The 27,188-nt window shown below is 40.7% G+C and overlaps 1 protein-coding gene across 1 annotated transcript in view; it reads left to right on the top strand.

Moving 5' to 3' along the window:
• Positions 1 to 278: 278 nt before the first annotated feature.
• The window catches only part of MATN3 (matrilin 3), a 36,834-nt gene continuing 9,924 nt past the window's right edge, over positions 279 to 27,188 (top strand). The window contains exons 1-6 of the mRNA XM_049904618.1: positions 279 to 605; positions 5,229 to 5,795; positions 8,716 to 8,841; positions 10,234 to 10,359; positions 11,935 to 12,060; positions 14,781 to 14,906. Of these exons, the coding sequence (XP_049760575.1) occupies positions 386 to 605; positions 5,229 to 5,795; positions 8,716 to 8,841; positions 10,234 to 10,359; positions 11,935 to 12,060; positions 14,781 to 14,906 (1,291 nt within the window). The 5' untranslated portion in view covers positions 279 to 385. The remainder of the gene's footprint in view (positions 606 to 5,228; positions 5,796 to 8,715; positions 8,842 to 10,233; positions 10,360 to 11,934; positions 12,061 to 14,780; positions 14,907 to 27,188) is intronic.

The following is a 27,188-nucleotide window of genomic DNA, read 5'->3' as shown; positions in this document are numbered from 1 at the left end:
GGAGTCCCCCAGCCTAGCCCACCCAGACTAGGCAGTTCGTGGCGCAGGGCAGGGGGCCGGCTGTTGGCCACCCGGGCCGGAGCCCGGGACGCCGCGCCGCTGGCCCGCTAGCCCCAGACATTCCGTTTCTGCCACTGGAATGCGCAGACAAGGCTACTTGTTGGCCTTGGGCAGGGCTCCCCGGCTGGGCCTGGCGGTCGTCGCCCCCTGCCCCCGCTCCGGCCCTCGCGGCCCTGGGCGGAGGGGCGGGGCGGGGCGGGGCGGGGCCTAGGCCCGCGGGACCTTTAAATGCGCCTCCTCTGCGCTGGACACAGGTCCCCGACTGACTGAACGACTGACCGACTACCCGACGGACAGACACACAGGCAGGACCGCCAAGCCCATCATGCCGCGCGGCCTCCCCGGACGACTCCTGCTGCTCTTGCCGCTGCTGCTGCTGCCGTCCCCCGCGGCCCCCAGCTCCCTGGCCCGCCGCCCTCCGGCCGCCCTCCCGGGGTCCGGGAGGCTGGGGACCCGCGGCCCAGCGGGCAGCCCCGGGCGTCGCCCCGCTCCCACAGGCGAACCCTATTCCGGAGCCAGCCAGCCCGGCGGGGCCCGCGGCGCAGGTACAGCTGGGTTGGGGCGGGCGAGGAAACCCAGGCTGAGAGGGACAGGAGGGGGCCACAGGGAGGGAACCCCCGCAAGAGAAAAGGAGGGAGATCTGGGCTGGGGCGGGCTGGGCAGGAGAATCCGGGCAGCGAACAAGGAGGAGACGCGTCGGTCATCCACCAAGGCTTCGTCGCAGCGGAGCCGAGCCAGAGCCCTGGTGCCTGAAGGAACCTCGCGTGAGGAGCACATTTCATTTTCTTGCTCTGAGCCTGGAGGCAAACCCGGAGCAGGAGCAGAGGGAGGGCAGAGCCCAGGGGCTTCTCAACGGAGGATCAGGCCAGAGGCACCCGGGGATGGCGGGAAAGAATCTCCTCCGTGATGAATCCTATGGGGAAACTGAGGTCCAGAGAAGGGAAGCTAGCTGCCCAAGGTCAATAATTGTCAGGGCTGCAATTGGGGTCTTCTCAACCTCAAACTCTAGCAACTTCTCTGATTTAGGCATGGAGAATAGGGCAGCGGTGGGACCAGTGGCCTGCCTTCACCTCTGTCCCAGTCCGGACCCCTCGGTCCTGCTGAACAAATCCTTCCTCAGATTTTGTTTTTAGTTCTCTTGAAATCCCTCCATTTATGCTGCCCCAGATTAATGTGTGATCCCTCCTGCCTTCCCCACGGGAATCTACCGGATGCCCCCCAGTGTGGGATCTGGGCCAGAATTCGGACTGGAAGGCAGGAGTGGGGCGGGAGGGGAGGGGGCGGTGCGGTGAGGCTAGGAAGGAACTTTGAGGAGCACTGGATGCCGGAGGGCCTGTCTTGTCACCATCCTTGTCTCAATCCCTGTTGTCTTGCTTGAACTGACTGGGCATCACACCTAACTTGAGCTCTCTTAGATACTCAGAGACCCAAAACTTGGGGTCTTTGACGGACAATTTCGTTTCACGTTTTGCTTGGTAACTGGCTCCTGAGGCAGAGAAAAGCTCCTAGAGCCGCAGAGTTGGAAGGTCATCTGAAACACTCCTAACAGCACATATAGGGAGGAAAAAGGAGGCTTATCAAAGGGAAGGACCCAAGAAATTAGTGTCGGAGCCCAAAGCAGAACTCAAACCCAACCCAACCCAACCTGTTGGCGTCCAGTCGATTCCGACTACTAGCCACCCTGCGGGATAGAGTAGAGCTGCCCCATACCGTTTCCAAGGAGCAGCTGGTGGATTCCATCTCCCGACCTTTTAGTTAGCAGCAGGAATCTTAGCCACTGTGCCACCAGGGTGCCAGAGTAGAATTCAGAGCTCTGAAATCCCAAGCAAGTGCTCATTTTACTGTTCCAAGTTACCAAGCTCTTAATATGGTTTACTTATAATTTTCTGTTCATAAGCAAAAGTCCAGCTTTGGCTTCACTAAAGAGACTCTGTACCAAACTGTCTTCTGGGTTTCTAGTCTCACCTGGCCAGAGATGCTTCATGCCACAGGCAGCTTTGCATTATCTACCTCCTCCTGTACCTTTTTGGATAGTATGAAATGAGTCCTTTTCCACACCAGCCCCAGTGGGCTGGATTTGAAATGGCAACAGCATTGCCATTGAGGTGGGAAATGCCAGGGTTCACAGGGTTTAAATCAGCTGGTGACTCCAGGCTAGGAATAGCGACAAAGTCTTTGTTCTAGAAGTTAACACTACCTCTGGTCCAAGGGAGATGGGATTGGCAGAGAGTGGAGGGATTCCGCATGGATGAGGTGGCCATGTTCTCCCCTAAACTGCACTGGTTCTTCATTCCTTGGGATCCAATCTGACCTTGAAAAGATAAATTCTTTAATGAACATCACATTCCAGCCTTTTCCAAATTCTCTCCTTTTAGCCACCAGAAATTGCTAAACTTTGCTATGGGCTTTTATTTCTACCAGGAGTATCTGGAACTGGTAATATTGTGAGTATGAAAACATTGCAGGAAATTCAGATTCTCACTTTCTTTGCTCCTGAGAATTAATTTGCTGCTCTCTAGTAAATGGGAGTAAGAGTTAAGAAAAGAAAAAATTAACAATGGTTACCAAAACAAACAAACAAACAAAAAAAACCCAAACCTGTAGCTGCTGAGTCAATTTCAACTCATAGGTACCCTAAAGGACAGAGTAGAACTGCCCTATAGGGTTTCCAAGGAACCACCTGGTAGATTCAAACTGCCAACCGTAGCTCTTAACCACTATGCCACCAGGGCTTCCATGATGGTTGTCAAGGGGATCCAAATCAGGAGGAAACCAGATGCTCACAGAATTCCCCACCACCCAAGCCTCTGTGTTAGTTTTCTGTTACTGCTATAACAAATCACCATAAACTTAGTGGTTTAAAATGACACATATCCATGACATAGGTCTCACTGGGCTAAATCCAAGGTATCAACAGGGTTGTGTTCCTTTTTGGAGGCTGTAGGGGAGAATCCATTTCCTTGCCTTTTCCAGATTCTAGAGGCTGCCCGCATTCCTTGGCTCCTGGCCTTCCTCCTCCATCTTCAAAGTCAGCAAAGCCAGGTTGGGTCCTTCTCATATCTCATCATTCGGACCTCCCCTTCTCTCCTCTCTTCCACTTGTTAAGAACCTTTGCAATTACACTGAACCTGCCCGAATAATCCAGGATAATCCCCCCATCTCAAAGTCTTTAATCCCACCTGCAAAGTCTCTTTTGCCATGTAAAATAATATATACACAGATTGCAGGGATTAGGATGTGGGCATCTTTGGGGGCTGTTATTCTGTCTACCATGCCCCCTGTAAAGCCAGTGTGAAAAACCAAGGGGAGAAGGAAGAGATCATGCCTGTTTAGTTCTAAGAATGTAATTATGATATTTATAAGGTCATTTTTTGGGTATGTGTGAAAGCATTGTCAATTATAGGATTCATATCATCATGGATTTTTCTGTTTACTCCAATTATGCAAAACAAAACAAAAACCCCTAAATCCATCTCCAGGAAGGATTTTCAATAATTCTTCCTCCTTGCTCCTGACCCATGATAATATCAAGGGATGAAGTGAAATTTTGTAGTCGTTTAAAAAATATTTTTAATTCCTTTTGACTTAACTAAATATATGACATCTAGCATATGTCTAGGTGGTGGCTCAAAGTTAACAAGCAAGATGTTTACCAGGTCCATGAGATAATGTTATTTTTGTGGTGGAAAAATGTTACCACAGAGAAGGCAACTGTGGTACCATGGAAAGCCCCTAGGCCAGGAGTCAGGAAACCTGGACTCCAATCCATGCTCTACCACTTTCTAGCTATTGCATCTCCCTGAGCCTTAGGTTCCTCATCTGTAAAATGGGCATAAAATCAAGCTCTGCACCTCCAACTTCACACGTTGTGGTTTTGGTGCCCTGTGATCCCTAAAATGTCATTTGAAGTAAGATATCATTTTTCTTTTCCTTTTTTTTTTTATAATTTTTATTGTGCTTTAATTTTTTTAAGTGAAAGTTTACAAATCAAGTCAGTCTGTCACACAAAATTTATATACACCTTGCAACATGCTCCTAATTACTCTCCCCCTAATGAGACAATCTGCTCCCTCCCTCCACTCTCTCTTTTCGTGTCCATTTCGCCAGCTTCTAACCCCCTCTATCGTCTTATCTCCCCTCCAGGCAGGAGAGGTGAACATAGTCTCAAGTGTCCACCTGATCCAAGAAGCTCACTCCTCACCAGCATCCCTCTCCAACCCATTGTCCAGCCTAATCCATGTCAGAATCATTTATTTTCTTAATTGAATACCTCCAGGCAGCAGAATAAACCCAAGAGGATAATTTTGAGCTTTTAAAAGAAAACTGCTTTAACCACTGCACCACCTGAACTAATTGTAGTGCACCACCAGGCTCCTTAAAAACAACAATAGGTCCTCAAAAAATATTTGGTGAATGAATAAATGGAAAAGAGTTGACCAAGACAGTTTGATGAGGCAGTAGCATAGATACCAGGTCACAGTCTCTGTTTCTGAAAACAAGACAGGCTTACAGAGTTGGAAGTGGAATAAACATCTATCAGATTGTCATCCCTCTCTCCCAAGTACCTAGCTCAGGGCTTGTTAGATCCAGAAGTTCACTAAGCATGAATGAATGACAAGAGGAGGGAAAATCGAGGCCTATCCTGGAGCAGTTTTCACCCCCTTGGAAGTGGAATAAAAGAAGGCAGCTGCCAGAAGAGCATCAGAGTGCCTTGCATCAAACTCTGCCATTGACTGAGGGGCCTGAGAAGACCTGGGCAGGGTGGTCTGCAGTGAGGTTGGCCCTGGGAGTCCAGGGCCTTTTACACTATTTGGGAACACTTTGTCCCATTGCCTCAGATGGCCAACATGTCCAAGAAATATCTGGAATACATTTATTCTTGGGAATCAAGAGGAACCTTGGGAGCAAAACCTTACGCAGAGGAATAAGGTTCTAAGTGAAATTTCAGGATTCAACCAGCCCATAACTGAAGCGTTTGGGGGAAATTTCATCCCTTTATTTGAATTCTTATTAGGGAATTCTGAAGGCTTTGGTGCGTTCAACACTCAAAGGGAGATGATCTTGGGGAAGATAGCAGGCAGTGGGTTGCTGGGTTAGAGGACTGTTTAATTTCTGGTGTGGCCTGATCATTGCTTAGTCTTTTCTGCTCCCCACACCCTTCTTTGCAGGTGTTTGCAAGAGCAGGCCCTTGGACTTGGTGTTTATTATCGATAGTTCTCGTAGTGTTCGGCCGCCGGAGTTCACCAAAGTGAAAACTTTCGTCTCCCGGATAATTGACACTCTGGACATCGGGGAGGCGGACACACGGGTGGCGGTGGTGAACTATGCTAGCACTGTGAAGATCGAGTTCAACCTCCAGACCTACTCAGACAAGCAGTCCCTGAAACAGGCCGTGGCTCGACTCACACCCTTATCAACAGGCACCATGTCGGGCCTGGCCATCCAGACGGCCATGGATGAAGTCTTCACAGTAGAGGCAGGAGCTCGGGGGCCCAACTTCAACATCCCTAAAGTGGCCATCATTGTGACAGATGGGAGACCCCAGGACCAGGTGAACGAGGTGGCCGCTCGAGCTCGGGCTTCTGGTATTGAGCTCTATGCTGTAGGTGTGGATAGGGCGGACATGGAGTCCCTCAAGATGATTGCCAATGAACCCCTAGATGATCACATTTTCTACGTGGAGACTTATGGGGTCATTGAGAAACTTTCCTCTAGATTCCAGGAAACTTTTTGCGGTAAGTCCGTGCTTTCAACAAGAAAGAGTGTTATATTCAGACATTGTGTATCCATAGAAAAAAAGATTTATTCTTTTTTTTTTTTTTAATGGAAAACTTAAAATATAAGCAAGGCTTTTTTGGTATGTTTTTACTAACTTAAACACACTTTCTTGGTTTAGGAATATAGAGTTGCATTATATATAATTTGGTTTGCTCATAAAATCTTCAAGTTTGCATTAGAGATGCTAAAGTCTGGAAATATCCAGGATAAATACTGTTTATCTGTTCCCTGACAGGGTCAGAAAAAGGAAAAAAAAATAACTCAAGACACCTCTCTTTCCCCTCTGCCCCACACTACTTTTTTTTTTCCAGGTATATATTTTTTTAAATTTAGCTTTACCATCTCTAGGTTTAACAGAAGTCTGCTTGTTCTCCTACAGGAGTCAGACAGCAGAGACTGTCCATGGAAGGGTCAGCTGGCCCATATCCCAGTGGAACTGTCAGTACGCGTGTACATTTAACGCATACTCTAGTTCTCAGATTCCGCTCTGTCTCTGGCTATCCTCTGTGGAGGGACAGGGTTAGGGACCAAGGAGGTTAGGGTTTCAGCTCACTTGAGAGGTAGCAAGAAACAGATATTAAATAGTAATAATAATAATTCTGTTACTCTCCTACTCCTTTAGAAAGGAGTTTGTGCACATGTTAATTAGTTTTTAGCATGAATTAGCCAACTGGGTTAATATTAATCCATTCAAGGCTGGGGTTTATTTTTAGTCACTCATCAAAACTGTGAATTTTTGGAGCTCGGACTTTATTTTTTATCGTTTAGAGATATCTTTTCAAAGCCCTTTATGGAATTATCCAAGCAGGTATGGACACATTTCTAGTACAGGTGAATTTTACACTTGATGTTAGCTAAAAGGCTGAGACATGATAGCTCAGGTGTATTTTAACACATAGATACCTTTTGGATATATAGTTTATTCCACAGTTATTTATTCAATATGCCTTTCTTGATCACTGATGATGCAAAGATAAAGACAAAGTCCCTCTTTGTCATCAAACCTGAGGGTGAGGGGTGAGACAAACAAGTGAACCAATAATTTAAACTGTCAATTTCAAGGAGATTTTATATTTAAATTAATGCAAAACTCAGCATCCATGGGTTTGCCAGGAAATGGAACATGAAGTCTTGGCCTGGGGTGAAGCCTGGTCTCAGACAGACCTGGCCTAGACCCCCCCTCCCCCTCTCCTTGTCTTTCCTGTCCCAGCACATTGGACCTTTACAAGACTTCTTTGGCTTTGGTGGCATCTACTTGGAATTCATTGGTTTCTCAAAAAGAAAATGGCTTTCTTTCTCCCAGGAAAAGCCCCTCGGCTTGCGGGTGAGAGCTTTTCCATAAAAGTGTTGTTTTGTGGCAAAGTTAGGTCTCAAAGTCAGCACCTGGGGTTGGGCCTGAGGGCCATCAAGTAACAAGTGGTGAGTGACAATCTTTTCCTTTTGGAACAAAAGGTCTGCTTGTTCTGGGGGAAAAATGTCCTCTCTATAGAAAAAAGACTGAGGAGCAGCTTGTTGTAGTCAATGGGTTAGAAAGATCATTCCATGAAAAAGCCCTTCTTGGGAAAATATTAGCCTTGTCCTGTGGCCAAGGGCAATGGGGGCAAGTTACTCACCACAGAAGTGCCAGCCTCCTCCTCTAACAGGCTTCCTCAGTTTCTCAGAAGTAACTAAATTGATTGGTTTATTTTCAAAATAAGTCACTACAAAAAAAAAAAAAAAAAAAAGAAAATCCAATGAGATATAAATGGGCCCAGTGACAAAAAGATGGAGATACAGTTTAGCTAGTATATTCTCATTAATTTTGTTCTCTCTTCCTTTTATTTTTACTTGTTTGTGTATAGCGTATGAGTTCATTTTCCTTGAAGACATTATAGACTCAGTAGCTGCAAAGGAGAGCCCTGGTGGTACAGTGGTTAAGAGCTCAGCTGCTAACCAAAAGGTTGGCAGTTTGAATTCAGCAGCTGCTCTTTAGGAACCCTATACCAGTTCTACTCTCCCCTATAGGGTCACTATGAGTTGGAATCAACTCAGTGAGGAGTTTGATTTTTTTAGTTGCCTATATATATATTTTTTTTATTATACACACATATACATATACATATACATATACATATACATATACATATACATATACATATACATATACATATACATATACATATACATATACATATACATATACATATACATATACATATACATATACATATACATATACATATACATATACATATACATATACATATACATATACATATACATATACATATACATATACATATACATATACATATGTTTTTTATACATATATACACTTGGATTCAAGAACCCATGCTGTATATTTATAAGGCAGTTACCTTCATTGCCCTCTACCATTTGGATGTTCAAGTATGTATCACTACCCAAGTATGTGTAAGGTCCAGGCCCAGAGGAATGCCCGTGTGCGAATTCTGCTTAGACCAACTCTAGAATCTTTGGAGACCAGATTCTTGTTGTAGTGGGATGACTAGCTCATAGAACTTCAGGAAGTATTATTCTCATTTCTTGTGGTTGGGAAACAAAAATATTTTTCATGGGCTGGTAGATAAGCTGAATAAAACATTAAGTTGTCTGATCTATGTAAGTGTTTGATTTCAGCTCCAAATTTAAAATTCCCTTTCTCGTTTAAGAAAGTCTACAACAAGATCTGCAATTTTAAGTTAGTAACATTTCTAGTTTGCATGGTATTTCTAATAAGCCAGAGGCATAAAACAAATAGACAATTTTTATAGTGAACTAAAGATAGAGTTGGAAAGGAACCTGGAGAGAATTTTTTTTTCTTTATCTGAAATATTTCTTATATGTTAGTAGTGACTGCTCTAAACTTCCTTTGCATAGCTCTGGACCCATGTATGCTTGGCACACACCAGTGCCAGCATGTGTGTATCAGTGATGGAGACGGCAATCACCATTGTGAGTGTAGCCAAGGATATACCTTGAATGCTGACAAAAAAACATGCTCAGGTGAGACCTTGCTTAGGAAATGGTGGTTGACTAGAAGTTATTTGGGAGGTCTGTTCTTCAGGTTTTGGAGTGGGCTTGTGCTTTGACTCTTGAATCCCTTTTCACCTAATTCCATTTGGCTGGTTTTCTGTTGTTCATCAACAATTCTTCTGGAAAAGGAACATGGGGAGAAAAGTGAAAATAACACATAACTCAATCTGGTATGTCACTTATTACTAGTCTTAAGGGAGAGGATTGGTCAAAACTCTTTGACCTTTTACATGAATTTTATTTAATTAAATACAAGCTATCCCTTCCTCTGTTACCATAGTTGCTCACGGATTCTAGAAGAAAATTTAAGAAGGTCTTTATTCATTTAGTATATGAATATCCACATGGAATCAATGAGATTACATTCATTTTTTCAAATCCTAGAAAAAAAATTTGAGAGGAAGAAAATTTAGAGATCATTTACTCCAACCCACTCATTTTATAGATAATGAAATTAAGACGCAAAGAGAGGAAACATCTTACCCATGTGTTTTGGCTGGGTTCTCTAGAGAAGCAAAACCAGTAATGCATATACATATATAGAGAGAGATTATATTAAGGAAACAGCTCAGGGGATTATAGGGGTTGGAACGCCCCAAGTCCTTGGATCAAGATAGAATCCTTTCCCAATTCACGGAACTGCAGAAGCTGGTGAACCCAAGATGAGCAGGTTGGAGAGCAGGGATCCTGCTCACAGGTTGCAACAGTTGAGGAGTCCCCAAGGTCGGCAGGCAAGACCACAAGGTTTTTCCCGAGTCAGCAGCAGGGGCTGGCGAACCCAAGATAGGTAGGTCAGGGAGCAGGACTCTTGCTCCAAGGCCGTGATGATCAGCGAATCCCAAGATGGACAGGTAAAATGCTAGCGCAAGTCCCAAGAACCAGAGGTCAGACAAGAGACAGTTGCTGGATCCAGAACAAGCCAACAACCTTTGCAAGGTGAGCAGGAAAAGGAAGTAGACGGTGGAAGATGGAGAGATGAAGGCTGAGGGGGCGGGGAGCTGCCACAGGCCCCACCCCCACTGGTACCACTCAGCAGATTCCATCATGGAGGTGATCACATATCAAATTTCAACAGGAAAATGATCACATCATACAAGTGCCAAAACACTATGAATCATGGCCCAGCCAAGTTGGCATACAATCTTAACCATCACACCATGTCACTGAGTCTTTAGTGATAGAGCCAAGACAAGAAAGTTGATTGCCAGCTCCGAGTCCAGTACCTTCCTCTTGTGCTGCACTGCCCCACGTGTCATTAGCAGTTTTTGTGTATGTGTGAGTCAGTGTGTAAGCAGTGAGGCCAATAATTACTTACTGTGTGTTCTCCATGTGCTCGCATTTATCCTGATCATCTTTTGATAGCTATTGACAAGTGTGCTCTTGGCACTCACGGCTGTGAACACATTTGTGTGAATAACAGAAATGGCTCTTATCATTGTGAGTGCTACGAAGGTTATACCTTGAATGAAGACAAGAAAACTTGTTCAGGTAAGTGAGGAGGAGTCTTTACTATTACTATCTGTCTATGTAACTGCCTATCCAGTGTGACCGGGCAGGTCACATTGACTGAAAATGATCTATTTTCCTCTCTTGCCATACTTAGCTTTTCCTATTTCTTAAGTCTAATTAGAAAACGTAGAAATGGTGGCATGTATGTATCATGCCTCACACGTATCAATGTGTTGTTCATTCTCTGTACTCAGCCCTAAAAGTCCTTCCCAAATGCTAATAACAATATGGTAAGTTAAAACCAAATAACACTCCATGAGATATTTATTACAACAGGAAAAACAGTAGCTTTATAGTGGGGCAATCTTGCAGACACCACCTTAACCAAGCCATCAAAGTTAACATCACCAATAATGAGACATAATGACATCATGTATCTACTAACATGATGTACTGAGGATAAAATAGCACTTTACAGACCAAGTTAAATGGTGTGATTGACAAGACGAAAAATGTATAACCTGAATTGAATCATGAGGAAACATCAGACAAACCCAAACTGATAGACGCACTACAAAATAGTGTGCCAAACTCACAAAAAAAACTAAGGAAAAGTCTTTCCTAATTTAAAAGAGACTAAAGAAACATGACAACTTTAATGCAATGTGTGGTTGTAGATTGGACCATGGACCAGAAAATGGACACTAGTGGGATAATTGGCAAAATTTGAATAAGGCCTATAGATTAATTAATCATAGTGTATTATTGCTAATTTCCGGTTCTGATATTTTATGCCATGGTTAGGCAAGATTTGATTAAGAAACTGGCTGAAGCACAGGAAGTTATTGTATTATTTTTGCAACCTTTTCATAAGTCTGAAATTATTTCAAAATAAAAAGTTTAAAAATGTTATTGCCATACAGAAGGAAGTGACTGAGTGAAAATTTAAGTCTTGAGCTCTGATGCTGGTTCTGAGTCAGTTGGTCTCCTTTGGACTCATTTTCCTCATTTGTAATAGGAGAGGGTTGAATGATAATTACTTCAAACTCTAACTCTATGTTTTTCTGAATCTAGTGTAATTAGTCACACAACTATTGATATCCTTCTGATTTTGAATAAATCTAAAAAGAATCTTTTCAAAAGTACTTCTGAGATAGTTATATCATAAAAACTCAACACCGATAATTTTCAAAAGAAGTTGGAGAAAGCAAAAGACTGTTTATAGTGTGTGTAGAATTTTGACTTAGCTAACCTCTGTTGTTGTCAGTTGCTGTCGAGTCAATTCTGACTCGTGGTGACTCCATGTGTGAAGAGTAGAACTGCCCCGTAGGGTGTCAAGGCTGTGACTTTTCAGAAGCAGATTGCCAGGTTTCTTTTCCCAGATGCCTCTGGGTGGTTTTGAATCATCAACATTTCGGCTCATAGTTGAGCACTTAACCATTTGTGCCACACAGACAGCTCTAGCTAACCTGTAGTGAAAATTGTACCAATGGACTTAATAGTTTCAAGTAGGTTTTCCTCTCATGCATTTCCAGTGGCAAATAAGATTTCTGTAAGTGTAATAAAACACTTTTCCACTCTCTGTTTCTTTTCTCCTGGACTTCTGTTTGATAGTTCAAGATAAATGCGCTTCTGGTACACATGAGTGTCAGCACATTTGTGTGAGTGACAGAGCTGGGTCCCATCACTGTGAGTGCTATGAGGGCTACACTCTGAATGAAGACAAAAAGACATGTTCAGGTAAGGTCCACTTAACAAATTATTTCATACTTGGCTTTTTCTATTGCAGTGAAATCAACTTTCAATTCACTAGAAAAGAGATCCTTAAAGGTAAAATTTAGACACAGGGTTCAGACATTCTGCCACACTCATAGGCTAAGCCATAGATTGCTCAGAGAGCAATGAACTAACTAGGTTTTGCAAATATAGATCATTCTGGAAAATTACTGGAAATGAGTAGGGAATGAGGGGTATGAGAAAAGCTAATTGGAAGGAGTATCCTTATCCAGGAAATTTTTATAGCTCTGTCCCCTGGGGACTTTTAAAGCAAATAGGAAACTTCATAGAAGTCAGTTGGGCAGTAACTGGTGTGATAGGCTGAACTGATCTTTTTCCAGTTAAAACTTGGCCTGAAACTTTTCTGTAGTGTTAATCTTACAACTGAAGTGTTTAGTAAAGGGGACTTTGTCAGTGACTGAATTAGACCCACACATATCTTCCAGTAAGTTTGAAGTAAGTCGTTCTTTGACAGTTTCTAGATGATCAGTCCTCAGTGAATCTGAGCCTTATGAGGGACTTGGCTAATGAGCCCGCACCAGTACTACTGATCCTCATTAATTTGATTTAAATTCCCTGGCAGAACAGGGAGTTTCTCTAATGAAAAACACCTTTAAGAGATATTCCTAGCTCTCAAAGTGGTGTTTAGTTTTAGCTTATTCCATATGTTTCAGATTTACGTATATTTTCTTCTCCCTTGCGGAAATACATTATGTGATTTTTTTCAAGATAGATTAAGGGAAATGGCATATCACCAATTCTCTTTTTTATAAAATGAAATCAATTAAAGAGTGCTGAGCACCTATTTTGTTCCCAGGCCCGTGCTAAGCACTGTGGGGATATAAAGAAGCATGTGTTTCTGCCTCCAAACAACTTATAGCCTGGGTGGAAAGAGTTCCAATACCTCAAGAAAGGAGAGAATGAGTAGCCAGTGAAAGGAACTGCCGTAACTAAGGGCTGTAGGAGCCTGAGGAAGACAGGATGTCTAGGAAAGCACATAGAGAGGTGGGACTGGGGTTGGGTCTTGAGGGATCATGAAGGTTTAGATAGAGAGAAGTGAAGAACAGCATGGGGAAGGGGAATGGCTTTCGTGGGTTTGTTCAGTGTAGCAGGACTAAGTCAACTGGGGTGGAGAGGACTCATGGATGGCCGCACTTCTCAAACAGAAAAGTATCCCAGTTGGTGCTTTAAGTGGTCAGGAACATTGAAGACCTGGGAAAACCAAATGAAAGAAATTTACATTTAAACAAAGAGATATTAGGGAATATAAATGAAGCCTTTTATTATAAAAAACATAAAACAAAATTTTCAGTTAAGGCAGATTACTTCAGGCAATGCGCCAGATACTGATCACTAACATTCTTCATTTCCTACTGTCTGCTGTGCCTGGACTAGGCATTTTAGACACAATAATTCATTTAATTCTCACAATTTTGTGAGGAAACTGAGGCACCGACAGAGCAAAGATATGGTGAAACCCATATGAAGTTGTGCACTACAGGTTAGTAAGTAAACACAATTAAGCCCATGTGTACGTTGCTTACTATAAGCCAGTGCATACCAACTGTGCTTACTGGTTAATCCGCCCCCGTGAGTAGGCCCAGATAAGGGGCCGGGGTGATAGCAGGTCTGGTTGTTATCTTTAGAGTGGGTGCTGAGCTGGGATGAGATGAAAAAAGAAACATTCTGCTCTTAGGCGTTTTTGCTGGAAAAATCTCAATTGTGGAGATGAAGGGGGAATTATCAGTGTTAAGGTTGGAAGGGTACTTTATGGATAGATTATACAGGGCCTTGCACTTCAGGTAAAGATGTTGTATAGGCATTAGTGAGCCACTGAAGGTTTTTGAGCATGGAATAACATTTAGTTAGAAGGGAACAAGTAGAATGGTTTCGCCCCTGCATTGGCAAGGGAAGAACCTATATCTCCCAGCATGCCTTTCTGGGTATTAAAGGAGAATTGCTGTTTTCATTTGTCCTGGACAGGGTCTTAGTACAGCATTTTCCTCTGCCTTCCACCCAAATTTGGGCAAACTGTTCTCATCCCTGAAATGCATTTACCTGTGACAGATAATGAGTGCTTCACTTCCAATCGTACACTGCCTTGTTGATGTTGTAATAATTATTTTTATTATTTTGTTTTCTACCTACGTGTGTGTGTGTCTCTGGGTCAGTATTTTCTGTCCCACTTTGTAAACTATTCAGGGGAGGCCCATGGCCAAAGTAGTCCCTTTTTGTGCAGCTCCAAACTCAGTTCCACGTGCAGGTAGGTCCCTAATGAATTGTTTTTGGTGACAGGGCTGATGCTCCAGAAATAACTGGAGATGGTGATGGGTGGTACTAGACATCAGGAAAGGGCAGAGGTAAGTTCTGGAATATGATCATGGCTCAGTGCAGCCTCAGTGCTGTGGGTGGAAAAAAAAGAGAAGCTACCCTCAGATATTTGCAAGAAATAAAAAGGAAAGGGACGTGTGCAATTAAAGGTGAGGTTTAAGGGATGTGAGCTATAGAAACAGAAAATAGGCTTTGTATTTCTGAAACTTGAGAGACTTGCTGCTGACTGCTGAAGGGATCATTCTTAGCTTTTATTTGGTATCAGATGGAAGCTTTTTTTCCTCCCAGAAGTTTGCATGTCGTTTTCTATTTTAATTTGTGAATATTTTCTTTTCCGCAACACTTTTGGTCAGTACGTGACAAGTGTGCTCTGGGTACTCATGGCTGCCAGCACATTTGTGTGAGTGACGGGGAAGCGTCCTACCACTGTGATTGTTACCCTGGCCACACACTGAATGAAGATAAGAAGACATGTTCAGGTAAAGGTCATCCCTTTATACCTATTTTATTTTGTAGAAAAATTGCCTAGGAGTAAGCTTTCCTCTCCGTGTTTGAAGCATGGCTGTGATTGAGCCTTTCTCCTTGTCAGAATTCTCCAGTGGTTCCTAGTTGTCTATGGAATAAAACAATTACACTCCTCAGCCAGACATTCTACCTTCCATAATCTAATTCCATCCTGTCTTTTTATTTTATTGCGGTAAATATATATGACGTAAAATTTACCATTATTTGGTGACATTAGTTATATTTCCAATGCTGTGAAACCATCACCAGTATTTGTGTCCAAAACCTTTTCATAATTCCAAACAAAAGCTCTGTATCCATTAAGCATTAACTTCCTGCTCCTCCTTTCTCCCAGCCTATCATTGTCACTGATCTACTTTCTGTCTCTATGCATTTGTCTATTCTCCATATTTTATGTAAGTGGGATCATATGATATTTGCCCTTTTGTGTCTAACTTATTTTACTTAGCATAATGATTTCAAGTTTCTTCAATGTTGTAGCATGTATTAGAACTTCATTACTTTTTATGGCTGGATAATATTCCATTGTATGTGTATACCATACTTTATCAATTTATATGTTGATGGACACTTGAGTTGTTTCCACTGCTTGGCTATTGTGAATAGTGCTGCAGTGAACGTTGGTGTACAAATACCTGAGTCCCTGCTTTCAAGTCTTTTGGGTATATATCTGTCTTAGTTATCTAGTGCTGCTATAACAGAAATACCATAAATGGGTGGCTTTAACAAACAAACTTTTTTCCCCACAGTTTAGGAGGCTAAAAGTCCAAATTCAGAGCCCTGGTTCTAGGAGAAGGTTTGCTCTCTCTGTTGGCTCTGGAGGAAAGTCCTTGTCTCTTCAGCTTCTGCTTCCTAGTTCCTAGGAGATCTCCATGTGTCTTGGCATCTGTCCTCCCTTGGGTCTAGGAGGTTCTCAACTCAGGGACCCTGGGTCCAAAGGACACGTTCTGCTCCTGGTTCTTCTTTCTTGGCAGTAGTGAGGTTCCTCTCCTCTCTGCTCACTTCTCTCTCCTTTTATCTCTTGTAAGATAAAAAATGTGACTCAAGCAAGGGTGTGACTTGAGTAAGAGTATGACTTAAGTAAGGCAGTGACTTGAGGCTTACTAAAGGGCATGACTCAAGGTACACTCCATACCAATCCTGCCTCATTAACATATAGAGATTTAGGATTTACAACACATATTTATACAATGCCACAAAATGGAGGACAGTTGTATCAGATTACAACATGGAGGACAAGTGTCATGCATTGAATTGTGTCCCCAAAAAATATGTGTGTCAACTTGGCTAGACCATGAGTCCCAGTATTGTGTGATTGTTCACCATTTTGTCATCTGATGTGATTTTCCTGTGTTGTAAATCCTACCTCTATGATGTCATGAGGTGGGATTAGCGGCAGTTGTGTTAATGAGGCAGGACTCAATCTTCAAGATTAGGTTGTGTCTTAAATCAATCTCTTTTGAGATATAAAAGAGATAATTGAGCAGAGAGATATGGGGGACCTCACACCACCAAGAAAGCAACGCTGGGAGCAGAGTGCATCCTTAGGACTTTAGGAGAAGATTAATGACAAGGACCTTCCCCCTAGAGTCAACAGAGACAGAGAAAGCCTTCTCCTGGAGCTGGCACCCTGAAATCAGACTTCTAGCCTCCTAGACTATGAGAGAATGAATTTCTTTGTGGTATTTCTATTATAGCAGCACTAGATAACTAAGACAGCAAGTAACACAATACTGGGATTCATAACCTAGCCAAGTTGACACATATTTTTAGAGGACACAATTCAATCCATGACATTCCACCCTTTGGTCCCCCAAAATTCATGTCCTTGCCACATGTATTCTTTTCTTAGAGAACAACAGATGTGGCTCCTTTGGCCTGTTTCCTGTCTGTGGAATTCCAGGAGACAGTGTTCTCTCTTTTTGTTCTTTTTCTGTCCCCTTCAGTCTAAGTGGAGGGGTTTTCTGCTGTGGTAGTTGGTTAGATACATCAGTCGCAGGCTTCATATATTTAATAAAAGTTTGTGTAGCCATGTCCTTGGTGAAAATTCTAGGCCAAATCTTTAAATTTTGTTTTCATTTTGCACCAGTCATTTTTAAGTTCTGCCCTTTCTGCTTGCATTTTACTATAAGCAGCAAGAAGAAACCACCAGGTTCACCTAAGATTTTGCTTAGAAATCTCTTCAGCTAGATATCCATGTTCATCACTTGCAAATTTTAACTTCCACCAGACATTTGAACATAATTCAGACAAGTTCTTTGCCACAGCATTAAAAGCTCTTCCTCCACTGTCCAATCACATGTTCATCATTTTCTTTTAAAGCCTCCCCAGAAGCACATTTAACGTCCACATTTCTAGCACTGTTCTGTTGCTGGCACCATATGTATTCTCTGAGATGATACTTCCTCTATGGCTCTCCTCATTTGCTACCAGAATTGCATTTGACATCTATAATTCTACTGACAGTCTTTTCAAGGCAATCTAGGCTTTTACTATTAGACACCTTAAAACTCTTCAAGCCCCCACCCATTACCCAATTCCAAAACCACTTCCACATTGTAGCCATTTGTTAGAGTAGCACACCATTTTTGTTACCAAATCCTGTGTTAGTTATCTAGTGCTGCTATTACTGAAATAACACAAGTGGTTGGCTTTAACAAACAAATCTGTTTTCTCACAGTTTTGGAGGCTAGAAGTTTGAATTCAGGATGCCAGCTTTAGGGGAAGGCTTTCTCTCCATCACCTTTGGAGAAAGGTGCCTGTCTCTTCTGAGCTTCAGCTCCTGGACAATCTTCATGTGGCTTGGCATCTCTCTTTCCTCATATATGCTTCTCTTGCTTGCTAGTTTAATCTCTTTTGTATCTCTAAAGAGATTGACTCAAGACGCACACTGCACTAATCCTGCCTCATAAACATAACAAAGACAACCATTCCCAAATGGGATTATAACCACAGGTATAGACGTTAGGATTTATAACACATGTTTTTGGGAGACATATTTCAATTCATAATAATACCTAAAATGAAATTGCTGAGTCATATGTTAATTCTATATTTAACTTTTTGCAGAACCGCCAAACTGTTTTCCACAGTGGCTGTACCATTTTACATACCCACCAGCAATGTAAAGGGTTTCAGTTTCTCCATATCTTTGACAAAACTTGTTTTTTTTCCATTTTTTCTGAGCATAGTCATCCTAGTAGGGGTGAAGTGGTATTTGCATTTACCTACATTTTTTTTTTTTTTACCCCTGGTGGTGCAGTGATTAAAGAGCTTGGCTGCTAACCAGAAGGTTGGCAGTTTGAATCTACCAGCTACTCTTTGGAAACCCTATAGGGAAGTTCTATTCTGTCCTATAGGGTTGCTATGAATCATAATTGACTTGACAGTAACGGGGTTAGCTTAATGACTAACGATGCTGAGCTTATTAGCCATTTGTATATCTTCTCTGGTGAAATGCCTATTCAAGTCCTTCGCTAATTTTTGATTGTGTTGTTTGTCTTTTTGTTGTTGAGTTGTAGGGATTCTTTATGTATTCTGGATATTAAACCTTTATCAAATATATATTATTTCCAAATATTTTATATAATTTTATATGTTGGCTTTTTACTTCCTTGATGATAACCTCTGATGCACGAGTTTTTTTTTTTTATTATAAAGTCCAGTTTATCTGTTTTTTCTTTTGTTGCTTGTACTTTTGGTGTTGTACCTAAGAATTCACTGGCAAGTACAAGATCCTGAAACTTTGCCCTATGCTTTCTTCTCAGAGTTTTATGGTTTAACTCTTATATTTAGGTCGTTGATCCAGTTTGAATTAGTTTTTACGTATGGTGTGAGGTAGGGGTCCAACTTCATTATTTTGCCTGTGGAGATCCAGTTGTCCCAGCACCATTTGTTGAAGAGATTGTTATTTCCTCATTCAATGTACTTGGCACTCTTGTCAAAAATCAATTGATCTTAGATTTATGCATTCATTTCTGGAATCTCAATTCTATTCCACTGGTCTATATGTCTGTCTTTATACCAGTTACACATTGGTTTGATTACTGTAGATTTATAGTATGTTTTGAAATTGGAGATTCTGAGACTTCCTCAATTTGTTCATCTTTTTCAAGGTTGCTTTGGCTATTCAGAGCCCTTGCAATTCTATATAAATCTGAGATTTGGCTTTTCCATTTCTACAAAATATGCTATTAGAGTATTGATAGAAACTGTATTCCTTCCAGTCCATAAACACAGGATGTCTTCCATTTATTTAAGTCTATTTTGATTCTAAATTTATTAAATAAATTTATTCAATTTCTTTCACTAGTATTTTACAGTTTTTGGTATACAAGTTTTTTATCTCCTTGGTTTAGACTTATTCCTAGGTATCTTATTCTTTCAGATATTATTGTAAATGGAATTGTTTTCTTAATTTCCTTTTCAGATTATTTATTGCTGATGTATAAAACCCCAGTGATTTTTGTATGTTGATCTTACATCCTGTAACTTCGCCAAATTCATTTATCAGCTCTAGTAACCTATTTTGTGAAGTCTTTGGGATTTTCTGTATATAGAATCATGTCATCTGCAAATGGAAATAGTTTTACGTCTACATTTCCAATTCCAATGCCTTTATCTTTTTTCTTGGCTAATTGCTCTGGCTAGAACTTCCAGTGCAATGTTCAAAAGCAGTGGTGAGAGTGGGCATCCTTCTCTTGTTTCTGATCTTAGGTGGAAATCTTTCAGTTTTGTACCACTGAGTATGATGTTGTTGTTAGGTGCCATTGAGTCAGTTCTGACTCTTAAACATGCCATGTAAAACAGAAAAAAACATTGCCTGCTCCTGTGCCATCCTCACAATTGTTACTATGTTTGATCCCATTGTTGCCACCACTGTGTCAGTCCATCTCATCTAGGTTCATTCTTTCTTTCCCTGACCTTCAATACCAAGTATGATGTCCTTCTCCAGAGACTGGTCCCTCCCGATAGTGTGTCCAAAGTATGTGAGACAAATTCTTGCCATCCTTGCTTCTAAGGAGCATTCTGGCTGTACTTCTTCCAGGACACTTTTTTTTTCTTCTGGCTGTCCATGATATATTCAATATTCTTTTCCAACACCATAATTCAAAGGCATTGTTTTTCTTCAATCTTCCTTATTCACTGCCCAGCTTTCCAATGTATATGAGGCGATTGAAAATACCATGGCTCGGGTCAGGCGCACCTTTGTCCTCAAAGTGACATCTTTGCTTTTGAACACTTTCAAGAGATCTTTTGCAGCAGATTTGCCCAATGCAATGCATTGTTTGATTTCTTGACTGCTGCATCCATGGGTGTTGATTGTGAATCAAAGTAAATTGAAATCCTTGACAACTTTGATATTTGCTCTTTTATCATGACATTGCTTATGGGTCCAGTTGTGAGGATTTTTGTTTTCTTTATGCTGAGGTGTAATCCATACTGAAGGCTCTGGTCTTTGATCTTCAGTGGTAAGTGCTTCAAGTCCTCTTCACTTTCAGCAAGCAAGGTTGTGTCATCTGCATATTGCAGGCTGTTAATGAGTCTACCTCTGATAATAATGCCACATTCTTTTTCATATAGTCCAGCTTCTCGGACTATTTGCTCAGCATAGAGATTGAATAAGTACGGTGAAAGGATACAAGCCTGATACACACCTTTCCTGACTTTAAACCACACAGTGTTCGCTTGTTGTGTTCAAATGACTGCCTCTTGGTCTATGTACAGATTCCTCATGAGCAAAGTTAGAGTTCTGGAATTCCCATTCTTTGCAATGTTATCCATAATTTGTTATGATCCACACAGTCAAATACCTTCGCATAGTCAATAAAACACAGCTAAACATCTTTGTGGTATTTTCTGCTTTCAGCCAAAATCCATCTGACATCAGCAATGATATCCCTCGTTCCAGGTCCTCTTCTGAATCCAGCTTGAATCTCTGGCAGTTCCTTGTCAAAGTACTGCTGCAACCATTTTTGAAGTACCTTCAGCAAAATTTTACTTGCATATGATATTAATGATATTGTTTGATAATTTCTGCATTCTGTTGGATCACCTTTCTTTGGGATAGGCACAACTATGGATCTCTTCTACTTGGCTGGCCAGGTAACTGTCTTCCAAATTTCTTGGCATAGACAAGTGAGCACTTCCAGAATTTCTTTTGTTTGTGGGAACATCTTAATTGATATCCCATCAACTCCTGGAGCATTGTTTTTTTCCAATGCCTTCAGTGCAGTTTGGACTCCTTCCTTTGATATCATCAGTTCTTGATCATACGCTACCTTCTGAAGTGGTTGAACATTGACCAATTCTTTCTGGTACAGTAATTTTGTATATTCCTTCCATCTTCTTTTGATGCTTCCTACATCATTCAATATTTTGCCCATAAAATCCTTTAATATTGCATCTCAAGGCCTGAGTTTTTTCTTCAGTTCTTTCAGCTTGATAAATGCCGAGGGTGTTCTTCACTTTTGGTTTTATAACTCCAGCTCTTTGCACTTTTCATTATAATACTTTACATTTCTTCCTGAGCCACCCTTTGAAATCTTCTCTTCATCTCTTTTACTTCATCGTTTCTTCCATTCACTTTAGTTGCTCTGTGTTCAAGAACAAGTTTCAGAGTCTCTTCTGACATCCATATTTGCCTTTTATCTTTCCATTTTTTTTTTAATTTCATTTTGCTTTGGGTGAAAGTTTACAGTGAAAATTAATTCTTATTAAGAATTTATACACAAATTATTTTGTGACATTGGTTGCAATCCTCGCAATGTGTCAGCACTCTCCCCCTTTCCCTTTACACCCTGGATTCCCTGTGTCCATTTGTCCAGTTTTCCTGTCCCTTCCCACCTTTTCACCTTTGCTTTTGGGCAGGTGTTGCCCATTTGGTCTAGTATACTTGATTGACCTAAAAAGCAAGATCCTCATGTGTGTTATTTGTTTGTTTTATATAGGCCTGTCTAATCTTCGACTGAAAGGTAGCTTCAGTTCTGAGTTATCAGGATGTCCAGGGGCCATGGTCTTAGGGTTCCTCCGGTCTCTCTCAGACCAGTAAATCTGGTCTTTTTTTGTGAATTTGAATTGTGTTCTACATTTTTCTCCTACTCTGTCTGAGACCCTCTATGTGATCTGTGTCAGAGCCATTGATAGTGGTAGCCAGGCACCATTTAGTTCTGGGCTCAGGCTGGTGGAGTCTGTAGTTCATGTGGTCCATTATTCCTTTGGACTAATATTTTCCATGTTCTGGTTTTCTTCATTCTCCTTTGCTCCAGACAGAATGGGACTAATAGATGTATCTTAGGTGGCTGCTTGTAAGTTTTAAGACTCCAGACACTGCTCACTAAAGTAGGATGTAGCACAGTTTCTTTATGAACTATGTTGTGCTCTTTCCTGTCTTTTTAACGACCTCTTCTTGCTTTCTTTATGTATGATGTCCTTGATGGCATCCTACAACTCATCTGGTCTTCGGTCATTAGTGTTCAATGCATCAAATCTATCTGTTTTTGAGGTGGTCTCTAAATTCAAGTGGAATATATTCAAGTTCGTACTTTGGCTCTTGCGAACTTGTTTTAATTTTTCTCAGCTTCTGCTTGAACTTACATATGAGCAACTGAAGGTCTGTTTCACAGTCAGCCCCTGGCCTTGTTCTGACTGATGATATTGAGCTTCTCCATCATCTCTTTCAACAGATATAGTCAATTTGATCCCTGTGTATTCTGTCTGGTGAGGTCCACCGTATAGTCACCGTTTATGTCGTTGAAAAAAAAATATTTGCAATGAATAAGTCATTGGTTTTGTAAAATTCTATCATGCTATCTTCCACATTGTTTCTGTTGCCGAGGCCATAATTTCCATCTACCGATCCTTCTTGTTTCTGACTTTTGCATTCCAATTATCAATGCATCTTGAATGCATGTTTGATCAATTTCAGAATGCAGGAGTTGGTAAAAACCTTCAATTTCTTCATCTTTAGCATTAGTGGTTCGTGCATAAATTTGAATAGTAGTCCTATTAACTGGTCTTCCGTGTAGGTGTATGAATATTATCCTATCACTGACAGCATTGTACTTCGGGATAGAACTTGAAATGTTCTCTTTGATGCTGAATGGGACCCAATTCCTCTTCAATGTCTTTAATGGCATAGTAGACCATATTATTGTCCAATTAAAATGGCCAGTACTAGTCCATTTTAGCTCACTAATGCCTAGGATATCAATCTTCAAGTGTTTCACTTCATTTTTGACTTCTAATATTCCTAGATTCATACTTCGTACATTCCACATTCCGATTACTAATGGAGGTTTACAGCTATTTCTTCTCATTCTGAGTTGTGCCACATCAGCAAATGAAGGTCCGAAAAGCTTTATTCCATCCATGTCATTAAGGTTAACTCTACTTTGAGGAGGCAGCTCTTTCCCAATTGTATTTTGAGTGCCTTCCAACCTAGGGGTTCATCTTTTGGCAGTAGCTCAATTAATGTTCCATTGGTATTTATAAGGTTTTCACTGGCTAATTTTTTTTAGAAGTAGATCATCAGGTCCTTCTTCCTAGTTTGTCTTAGTCTGGAAGCTTCGCAGGAACCTCTCCACCATGAGTGACCCTGCTGGTATTTGAAATACCAGTGGTATAGCTTCCAGCATCACCAAAACCACCAAACCAAACCCAGTGCCGTTGAGTTGATTCTGACTCATAGCGACCCTATAGGACAGAGTAGAACTGCCCCATAGAGTTTCCAAGGAGCACCTGGTGCATTCAAACTGCCAACCCTTTGGTTAACAGCCATAGCACTTAACCCCTACGCCACCAGGGTTTCCTCCAGCATCACAGCAGCACATAAACTACCGCAGTATGACAAATTGACTAACAAGCGGTAGAGCATGATGCTAGCTGTGGGTTTTTCACCAATGTCCTGTATCATGTGAGGAATTTTACTTCTATTCCTAGTTTGTTCAGTGTTTTTATCGTGAAAGGGTACTGCATTTTGCCATATACCTTTTCTGTGTCGATTGAGATGATCATGTGAGTTTTTAAATTTGTTCTATTAATGTGGTATATTGCATTGATTGATCTTCTTATGTTGAACCACTCTCACATTCCTAAAATAGGTCTCACTTGGTCATGGTGTATCATTCTTTTAATATGCCGTTGGATTCAGCTTGCTAGGTTTTTTTTTTTTGAGTATTTTTGCATCTATATTCATAAGGGATATTGGTCTCTAGTTTTTTTTTTTTTCTTGTGGTTTCTTCATCTGACCTTGCTATAAGTGTAATGGTGGGATCTTAGAATGAGTGAGGATGTCTTCCCTCGTCTTCTGCTTTTTGGAAGAGTTTGAGAAGGATTGGTGTTAATTCTTTAAATGTCTGGTAGAATTCCCCAGTGAAGCCATCTGGTCCTGGACTTTTTGTTGGGAAGTTTTTGATTACTGATTCAGTCTCTTCATTTGTTAATATTTTATTGAGAGATCCTATTTCTTCTGGAATCAATTTAGGTAATTTGTGTGTTTTTAGGAATTTGTCCATTTCGTGTAGATAATCTAATTGTTTGATATATAATTGTTCATAGTATTCTCTTATAATTCTTTTTATATCTGTATTATCAGTAGTAATATCTCCATATTGATTTCCTGTTTTAGTTATTTGTGTCTTCTCTTTTTCTGTTTGTCAATTTTATTGATATTTTCTAAGAACCAACTTTTGATTTTGTTGGTTCTTTCATTTATCTCTGCTCTAATCTTTATTATTTCCATTCTTCTGCTAGCTTTGGCTTTAGTTTGCTCTTCTTTTTCTAGTTCCTTGGGGTGTGAGATCTTCTTTTTTAATGTAGGCATTTACAGCTATAAATTTTCGATTTGAGCACTGCCTTCATTAAATCCCGTAAGTTTTGGTATGTTTGTTTTCCTTTTCATTCATGTGTAAGTATTTTTTAATTTCCCTTATAATTTCTTTTTTGACCCATTGGTTGTCCATTCTGCCTTTTATAACTTTTTTATATTTTTCCCCAGACTTATTCCTTCTCCCCTAATCCTATTGTCCAGATACAGTGGACTATTTGATATTCCAGGAACATGTCCTGCACTCTCCTTTCTCCATCCTGTGCTGAGATCCACTTCCGTCATTAATTTGCTTGTCAAAATCCAAAACCACATCCTTGTCAACATTTGGTACTATTGGATTAAATTTTTGCCAATCTAGAAGATGTAAAGAAATATCTCACTGTGGTCTTAATTCTTCCATTTCCTGGTTATTAATGAGGTTAAGCATCTCATCCTATGTTTACTGGTCATTTGCATTTCCTTTTTAGAAATGTTATTTATGCCCTTTTTCTATTTTTCTATGGAATTATTTATATTTTTCTTATTGGTTTGCAGGAACTTTTCAAATACTTGGAAATAAATTCTTCATTCTTTTTATGTATAAAAATATCTTCACCTAGATTATGGTATCTTTTCACTTCTTTTTTTAAATTTTTTTTTGGTGAAAATACACACAACTGATCTTACACTCCTTCAATTCTTTCTACATGTACAGTTCAATGAAATTGGTTACATTCTTCATGTCATGTCATCATTCTTGCTCTCTCTCCCCATATTATTTCACTACCCTTGACTTAGACTTACTGCCCCATAAAGTACTCATCTATGGTTTACAGTTACTATTGTCAATTTCATCTCATACAGACAATTCTTTAAAAGAGTGCAGTGCTCAAGTCTAACATTCTTTACTAATTCAGCTAAAGTGTTGTTTAATTTGAAGATAACTTCAGGGAATAGCTTCAGTTCAAAATTCAAAAATCTTCTCAGGGCAACAGATTTGGGGGCTCCTCCAGCAGTGGGTCCAGTAAGTCTGGATTCTATCAGAAATTAAAAATTCTGTTCCATATTTTCCCCTCTTTGATTAGGACTCATCTATTGAGTCCTTGATCAAAACGTTCAGTAATGGTAGCTGGCACCATCCAGTTCTTGTGTTCTCATGACAAAGGAAGCAGTAGTTCATGGAGGTAACTAGACCTGTAGTCCAATTCCTTCTCCAGTTCTTGGGTCTCCTTCTTCCTCTGTTGCTCCAGATGAATAGAGACCAATTGTATCTTGGATGGCCACTCAAGTTTTTTTTTTTTTTAATTGTACTTTAGATGAAGGTTTACAGAACAAACTAGCTTCTCATTAAACAATTAGTACACGTATTGTTTTGTGACATTGATTGCCAACCCCATGACACGTCAACACTCACCCCTTCTCGACCTTGGGTTCCCCATTACCTGTCTCCTCCTGCCTTCTAGTCCTTGCCTCTGGGGTGGTGTGCCCCTTTGGTCTCATTTTGTTTTATGGGCCTGTCTAATCTTGGCACTGCTTTCTTTGTGGTATGAGGTCTCTCCCCTCTGCTTGCTTCCCTTTCCTTTTTATCTCTTGAGAGATAAAAGGTGGTACAGACCACACCCCAGGGAAACTCCCTTTACATTGGATCAGGGATGTGACCTGGTAAGGGTGTTACAATCTCACCCTAATCCTCTTTAACATAAAAAATTGCAATCACAAAATGGGGGACAACCACAGAATATTGGGAATTATGGCCTGAGTTGATACACACATTTTTGGGGGGCCATAATCCAATTCGTGACAATATATAACACATTTGCCAGTTTGCCATTTTTCTGATGTACATCTTAGTGATATCAGTTACCTTTATACCTGATATTGGCATATAACCATTACCCTTATTCAATGCTAATTTTTCCTATCACCATAAACATAAACTCACTACTTCCCAGAGAATGAAACCCTCTCCCCACCCCCACCCCAGGTAACCACTTATTATCATTGGTATCTATATATTTACCTATTCTCGTCATTCCATGTAAGTGAGGTCATGCAGTATTTGTCCTTTGGTGATTGACTTATTTTGCTCAGCATAATGTCTTTGAGGTTTATTCATGTTGTAGCATGCATCAGGAAATCATTTCCCTTTATGGCTGAGTAGTAGTCTACTGTATGTATGTACCACATTTTTAATTCATTTATCCATTGATATGCACTTAGGTTATTTCCACCTTTCTGCTATTGTGAATAGTGGTTCTATGAACATAGGTGTACATATGTCTGTTCATGTCAGTGCATTTAGGTCCCCAGGGTATGTACTAGGAGTGGAATTTCTGGATCACATGGTAGTTCTATTTTTAATTTTTTTCATACTGTTTTCCACAATGGTTGTACCATTTTACATTCCCACCAGCAATGGATAAGTGTT

Source organism: Elephas maximus, chromosome 12 (assembly GCF_024166365.1).
Source record: "Elephas maximus indicus isolate mEleMax1 chromosome 12, mEleMax1 primary haplotype, whole genome shotgun sequence".
Classification (NCBI taxonomy): Eukaryota; Metazoa; Chordata; class Mammalia; order Proboscidea; family Elephantidae; genus Elephas; species Elephas maximus.
The sequence above is the reverse complement of the archived record's forward strand: the minus strand, read 5'-3'. Positions and strand labels throughout refer to the sequence as shown.